We start from the raw sequence: 7,340 nt of genomic DNA, 5'->3' as shown, positions 1-7,340 counted from the left end.
ATATCCTTCAGAATTAGAGGAGAGGGATGGTGAACTGTATTGCAAAATATTTGTCATTCAGGTCATTGTTAAAATTATTCCAATGAACTACTATCTGAACCCTCAGAAGACGATACAGTAAACATATGAAGGAAGCATATACTTCCTGAAAGAGAGGAATACTGCTTTATCACTCTTACTTAAGAGTGTAGCCTGTTGGTGGTGAGAAAAGGGGGTGAAAACTTGAAAGGTATTTCCCCCATTTGGTAAAACCTAGAACAAATATTAATTGCCCAAGTATAAGGCTGAACCAAAATATTTAGACACTATAAATTTTAGCACAGCAGTTGCAGCAGCTAACCCTTCTGTTACACTTTCCATAACCATATACTACTCTTAAGCTTTTTGGTAAAGCAGATTTTCACAGAAGGCACTAGAGCACCAGAGAAAGATACTGTTGGCAGCCTTAGAGAGCAATTGGTGCCTGCAAGTCACCCTAGAGGCATGTAAGCCTTACCAGAAAATATGGATTAAATAAAAGGAAAATGATGGAATCATAAGATAGCAGAGAGAACTGTGTGCATGAGCACACGTAAAACATACCCTGAGACATATGGTCACCTTACCTTTGATAAAGGAGGCAAGAATATACAGTGGAGAAAAAACAGCCTCTTCAGTAATTGGTGCTGGGAAAACTGGACAGCTACATGTAAAAGAATGAAATTAGAACACTCCCTAACACCATACACAAAAATAAACTCAAAATGGATTACAGACCTAAACGTAAGACCAGACACTATAAAATGCTTAGAAGAAAACATAAGCAGAACACTCTATGACATAAATCACAGCAAGATCCTTTTTGACCCACCTCCTAGAGAAATGGAAATAAAAACAAAAATAAACACATGGGACCTAATGAAACTTCAAAGCTTTTGCACAGCAAAGGAAACCATAAACAAGACGAAAAGACAACCCTCAGAATGGGAGAAAATATTTGCAAATGAAGCAACTGACAAAGGATTAATCTCCAAAATTTACAAGCAGCTCAATATCAAAAAAACAAACAACCCAATCCAAAAATGGGCAGAAGACCTAAAAAGGCATTTCTCCAAAGAAGATATACAGATTGACAACAAACACATGAAAGGATGCTCAACATCACTAATCATTAGAGAAAGGCAAATCAAAACTACAATGAGGTGTCACCTCGCTCCTGTCAGAATGGCCAGCCTCAAAAAATCTACAAACAATAAATGCTGGAGAGGGTGTGGAGAAAAGGGAACCCTCTTGCATTGTTGGTAGGAATGTAAATTGATACAGCCACTATGGAGAACAGTATGGAGGTTTCTCAAAAAACTAAAAATAGAACTACCATATGACCCAGCAATCCCACTACTGGGCATATACCCTGAGAAAACCATAATTCAAAAAGAGTCATGTACCACAACGTTCATTGCAGCATTATTTACAATAGCCAGGACATGGAAGCAACGTTAAGTGTCCATCGACAGATGAATGTATAAAGAAGATGTGGCACATACATACAATGGAATATTACTCAGCCATAAAAAGAAACGAAACTGAGTTATTTGTAGTGAGGTGGATGGACCTAGAGAGTGTCATACCGTGTGAAGTAAGTGAGAAAGAGAAAAATAAATACCGTATGCTAACACATACATATGGAATCTAAAAAAGGTTTTGAAGAACCTAGGGGCAGGACAGGAATAAAGATGCACACGCTTTTTCCAGTCGGGCCCTGAGTGGTTCATTGGATCATGTCTGGTAGCTCCGTGGATTATAACAGAGAACATGGCGGCCCTGAGGGAATGGAGCCCGATGGTGTCATCGAGAGCAACTGGAATGAGATTGTTGATAACTTTGATGATATGAATTTAAAGGAGTCTCTTCTTCGAGGCATCTATGCTTATGGTTTTGAGAAGCCATCAGCTATTCAGCAGAGAGCTATTATCCCATGTATTAAAGGGTATGATGTGATTGCTCAAGCTCAGTCAGGTACTGGCAAGACAGCCACATTTGCTATTTCCATCCTCCAACAGTTGGAGATTGAGTTCAAGGAGACCCAAGCACTAGTATTGGCCCCCACCAGAGAACTGGCTCAACAGATCCAAAAGGTAATTCTGGCACTTGGAGACTATATGGGAGCAACTTGTCATGCCTGCATTGGTGGAACCAATGTTCGAAATGAAATGCAAAAACTTCAGGCTGAAGCACCACATATTGTTGTTGGTACACCAGGGAGAGTGTTTGATATGTTAAACAGGAGATACCTTTCTCCAAAATGGATAAAAATGTTTGTTTTGGATGATGCAGATGAAATGCTGAGCCGAGGGTTTAAGGATCAAATCTATGAGATTTTCCAAAAATTAAATACAAGTATTCAGGTGGTGTTGCTTTCTGCCACAATGCCAACGGATGTGTTGGAAGTGACCAAAAAATTCATGAGAGATCCCATTCGAATTCTGGTGAAAAAGGAAGAATTGACCCTTGAAGGAATTAAACAGTTTTATATTAATGTTGAAAGAGAGGAATGGAAGTTGGATACACTTTGTGACTTGTACGAGACACTGACGATTACACAGGCTGTTATTTTTCTCAATACAAGGCGTAAGGTGGACTGGCTCACTGAGAAAATGCATGCCAGGGATTTCACAGTTTCTGCTCTGCATGATGACATGGACCAGAAGGAAAGAGATGTTATTATGAGGGAATTCCGATCAGGGTCAAGCCGTGTTCTGATCACTACTGACTTGTTGGCTCGTGGGATTGATGTGCAACAAGTGTCATTGGTTATTAACTATGATCTACCTACCAATCGTGAAAACTATATTCACAGAATTGGCAGAGGGCGTCGATTTGGGAGGAAAGGTGTGGCTATAAACTTTGTTACTGAAGAAGACAAGAGGATTCTTCGTGACACTGAGACTTCCTACAATACTACAGTGGAGGAAATGCCAATGAATGTGGCTGACCTTATTTAATTCCTGGGATGAGAGAGTTTAGAATGCAGTGCTCGCTGTTGCTGAATAGGCTATCACAACGTGCATTGTGCTTCTTTCTTTGGGAATATTTGAATCTTGTCTCAATGCTCACAACGGATCAGAAATACAGATTTTGATAGCAAAACGACATTAATCGTGATCTCTTGTGAGGAAAGTCGTTGGCTTTATCCTCTTTGGAGTTAGACTGTTGGGGTGGGTATAAAAGATGGGGTCTGTAAAATCTTTCTTTCTTAGAAATTTATTTCCTAGTTCTGTAGAAATGGTTGTATTAGATGTTCTCTATCATTTAATAATATACTTGTGGACTAAAAGATATAAGTGCTGTATAAAATCAGCCAATTATGTTAAACTAGCATATCTACCTTTATTGTGTTTGTCATTAGCCCGAATAGAAAGGCCTTTAAAACTGATTTTTTTAGAAAGCATTTGAATGCATTTTGTTTGGTATTATATTTATTCAATAAAGTATTTAATTAGTGCTAAGTGTGAACTGGACCCTGTTGCTAAGCCCCAGCAAGCAATCATCCTAGATAGGATTAAACGTTTACCCCAGTAAAATTGCCATATTGCACATGTCTTAATGAAGTTTGAATGTTAAATAAATTGTATATTCACTTAAAAAAAAAAAAAGACACACAGATAGGGAATGGACTTGAGGACACGGGGAGGGGGAAGGGTAAGCTGGACGAAGTGAGAGAGTGGCATGGACATATATACAGTACCAAACGTAAAATAGATAACTAGTGGGAAGCAGCCACATAACACAGGGAGATCAGCTTGGTGCTTTGTGACCACCTAGAGGGGTGGGATAGGGAGGGTGGGAGGGAGATGCAAGAGGGAGGGGATATGGGGATATACATGTGCATATAGCTGATTCACTTTGTTATACAGCAGAAACTAACACAACATTGTAAAGCAATTATCGTCCATTAAAGATATTAAAAAAAAAAAAACCATACCCTGAGGACTCTAGAAATAGTTATTGGTAGCAATCCTAAGAGGGGGTTCAGGGGTTCTATCATGGTGAGTGAGCATTATTTACCTTTAGGTTGGCCTGATGCTGAGATAAATGTTATGTGTGAAAAATGCTGTAGAAGAGTTCTGAGCCAGGAACTAACACCCTGTTTCACTTGTCTGGAATTTTCACTTCTCCATATTCAATTCAGATCTGGAAATGTTACAGTGGAGACTGAGGATGCCATCTGGGTTGCTCCAGCCTTGTAGTCTCCTAGCTCTCTGCTTTATGTCTATTCCTAGTAAAAATAGTACTAATGGTTGTGATAGAGACAAAAAGTAGCTCCTATATATTCTCATTTACATGAAATAGTCATTAAAAGTTGTTAAATATCTATACTGCTAATTATCATTTTTGGCAACTACCCTGGTCAGTTGCTCTGGAAGATGTCGGCTATTTTTTTGAGGTACTTCTGGATTCTCCCAAAGTATAATTTCAGTGTACCACATAGTTAATATGTAAGACAAAACATCCAAAGTTTACACTCTAATTTGGTATAAACCAACCCAGTATTTTCTGATAGTAGTGTAATGAATAGATAAACAGGAACTTAATTTATATATTTATTATATGTAATACATTATATAATCAGATGACTAACTGAATTGCCAGAAGAACTGAATACAACATGATGAAGTATTTGAAAATTTCCTTGTTCTTTGGAAACTTTCCTTAAACTTGTATAAGACGAAAGACAATAGGTACAGATATTTTTAGAATTATTGTTCTGAGACTTACAGAAGATTCCTAATATAATAAACCACTCCAATGCTAAACCTAGCCAAATTACTTTTTCATTTGACTGTAAGATTAAGAAAATGATTCTTACAAAATGTATAGTGAAGTGATGGATGGGGATGGTGTGCTACATTGGAGATAAAGTGAATTAACTACAGTAAAATTACAGGCCTTCATTAATGTATATCTTTGATGAATGTTCAGTTTACAAAATCATAAGGTTAATGACCTTTTTAATCAGAGGATAGTTAAGCCCATAATAAGCACTAAGTATGTTTCCTATCACCCTTGCAAAGAAGAGTTATTTATAACTTCTTGGAGCATTTGGACATTCTAATGGTATTTTCTGCTTTTGCTGAAAGACTCCTCAGGAAATAAGCTTATTTGCAGTGCCATTGGCTCAGTAGTTGGATAGGTTGATTTGCTTTGCATGCATGTGAATTTGTCCCCAGCCACAGGCTGTACCCTTAATCCTCAGTCTTTGCCCTTGTGGTTTTCTTTGAAATGCTCTTTCCTTAAACCTTCAAAAGGCTGACTTCATGTCATTTATGTCTCAACTCAAATATCAGCTTTTCGGTAAGGCCTCCACTAGCTCCTCCATCTAAAGTAACTATTCTAGTCACACTATTACACTGTGTTGTCTTGCTTTTGTTCATTTCATTAAATATTAATTTATTCAGCAAATATTTTTTGGATACCTACAATGGGTCAGTCACTATTGAAGGGTCTGAGGATAATGTAGCAATAAAAGCGATAAATCCCTGCTCTTCCAGAATTTATATATGAAATTCTTTTTAGTTTATTTGTTTACTTTTTACTCTACTTCCACAAGAACGTGTGCTCCGTGAGAGCAGGGACCTTGTCTTTCTTGTTCTCTATTATGCAGCCAATTTCCAGAATTGTATCAATCAATAGGTCAGTAGGTGCTCAATACACTGTTGAATGAATGAAACCAATTTGTAAGAGTGTTTAAAACTTTCTACTTCACTGTCTTACCAGCACCCAACGTTATTCATTCCTTCTGTAAAAAAAAAAAAATAATACTGACTGAAGACCCTGTAAGTACCACAATAGTGGATTATTCTTTAATGTACTTGATTACTCTGCCATTCTTATTTGAGCTTATCCAGAATTAGTTTGCTTTCTCTCAAACTTGTTTATGGCAAATGTATTAGATTTTTGTTGGTGTATAACAAATCACTATAAAATTTGTGACCTGAAACAACATACATTTGTAATTTATAGCTTCATTGAGTCAGAGGTCTGGGCATAGCTTAACCTGGTCTCTTCTTTCAAGGGCTCTCATGAGGCTGCACTTCAGTTGTTAGCAAGGGTTGAAGTTTCAGGTAAAGGCTCATCCAGGGAAGAATGTACTTTGCAAACTCAGGTGGTTTTTGGAAGAATTTACTTCCTTGAGAATTGTTGAAATGAGAGCCTCACTTCCTAGCTGGTTATTGGTTGGACATCACCCTGACTTTATTGATGGCATCTTGTTTCATCAGAGCATGTAAGCCAAGAAGGCAGTAGAGTCTGATAGCAAGAGAAAAGTCACAATTTTATGTAAATTCCTCATGGAAGTGACATCCTGTCTCCTTTGCCATTTTATATTGATTAGGAGCAAGTCACTAAGCAGCCCACACTCATGGGGAAGGAAATACACAACACTGTGAACACCAGGAGGTTGGGGTCATTGAGGACATCATAGACCCTGCCTGCCATGACAGTTGTACACATGCTATTTGGATCTTTTGTTTTAATTAATAATGAAAACTATGATAGATGAGTGGGAAAAGAAAATTGTTGGCATAAAAACTATGTAAAGACATGATAAAGTAATTTGGTAAATAAGATGCTTTTGAATTATTTGTGAGCTAGATTGTTAAAAACATTAGCAATCGGTAATTTTGTATATAGGTTTGTTCACAAGTGGCTAGTTTCTTGTCTTATTTTAGAAATGCAAATCCAAATTATAAATTATAATTGATCCATCATGGATGTTTCTTAGGCAGCAATGTTGAAATTTCATTAACCATACTCAAAAAGGTCCTGCCATTGAATCAAAAATATGGGTAGCCCAAATATTTTTAATAAACGGACTTTAGTGTAGCTGTTGGGGAAGAAAATCATGGGATCCACATACTGAACACCAGCTAGGAGAAATTACCTGCTGATATGCATGCTGTTCAGAGACTTGCAGAAGAGTTAAAGTCACTTATCAATAGAGAAAACTGGATTAGAGAGTAACCCTACAAAATTGGAAAAACAGATCTAAATGAGAATATGTTATATTTACTTACAAAAACAATGGCATAAAAATCAGTGTATGCAGCATCAAGAGTCAGAAATTCAAAGAAGAAATCACAGCAGCAATGTAGCTTATACCCAAATTGCTATTTTTTAAATCAGCAAATTCTAGAGCTTTTAAAATGTAAATATTTTATCTTTACCAATTTAGTGCACCTCACAAAAATCAGCATGGATGTAGAGTGAATTATTCAAAGAAACATGTGAAAAAAATAGTTACATGAAAAGCTAAATTTTTTAGATAACACATTTTCACAACTCAATTTGAAAAATTTTAAGGT

At 37.0% G+C, this 7,340-nt stretch overlaps 1 protein-coding gene across 2 annotated transcripts; it reads left to right on the top strand.

Annotated features, from left to right (window-relative positions):
• The first annotated feature begins 1,743 nt into the window (after positions 1–1,743).
• Positions 1,744–3,632, top strand: LOC308622416 (eukaryotic initiation factor 4A-II-like). Of its 2 annotated transcripts, XM_081243852.1 has the most exons (2): positions 1,782–1,965; positions 2,106–3,632. In XM_081243852.1, exons 1-2 carry the CDS (start codon positions 1,903–1,905, stop codon positions 2,979–2,981), a joined length of 939 nt encoding a protein of 312 aa, XP_081099978.1. In that variant the 5' UTR covers positions 1,782–1,902; the 3' UTR covers positions 2,982–3,632. The 2 variants fall into 2 exon arrangements, with proteins under 2 accessions (XP_081099977.1, XP_081099978.1); XM_081243851.1 differs by having other exon boundaries at positions 1,744–3,632.
• Positions 3,633–7,340: the final 3,708 nt, after the last annotated feature.

Source organism: Mesoplodon bidens (genome assembly GCF_964165515.1).
Source record: "Mesoplodon bidens genome assembly, chromosome: 9".
Lineage (NCBI taxonomy): Eukaryota > Metazoa > Chordata > Mammalia > Artiodactyla > Ziphiidae > Mesoplodon > Mesoplodon bidens.
This window is presented reverse-complemented; position numbering and strand designations above follow the sequence as displayed.

Excerpts from the sequence above, each read along its gene's own strand:
- LOC308622416 (XM_081243851.1), top strand. The coding sequence starts at position 1,758 with ATGTCTGGTAGCTCCGTGGATTATAACAGAGAACATGGCGGCCCTGAG.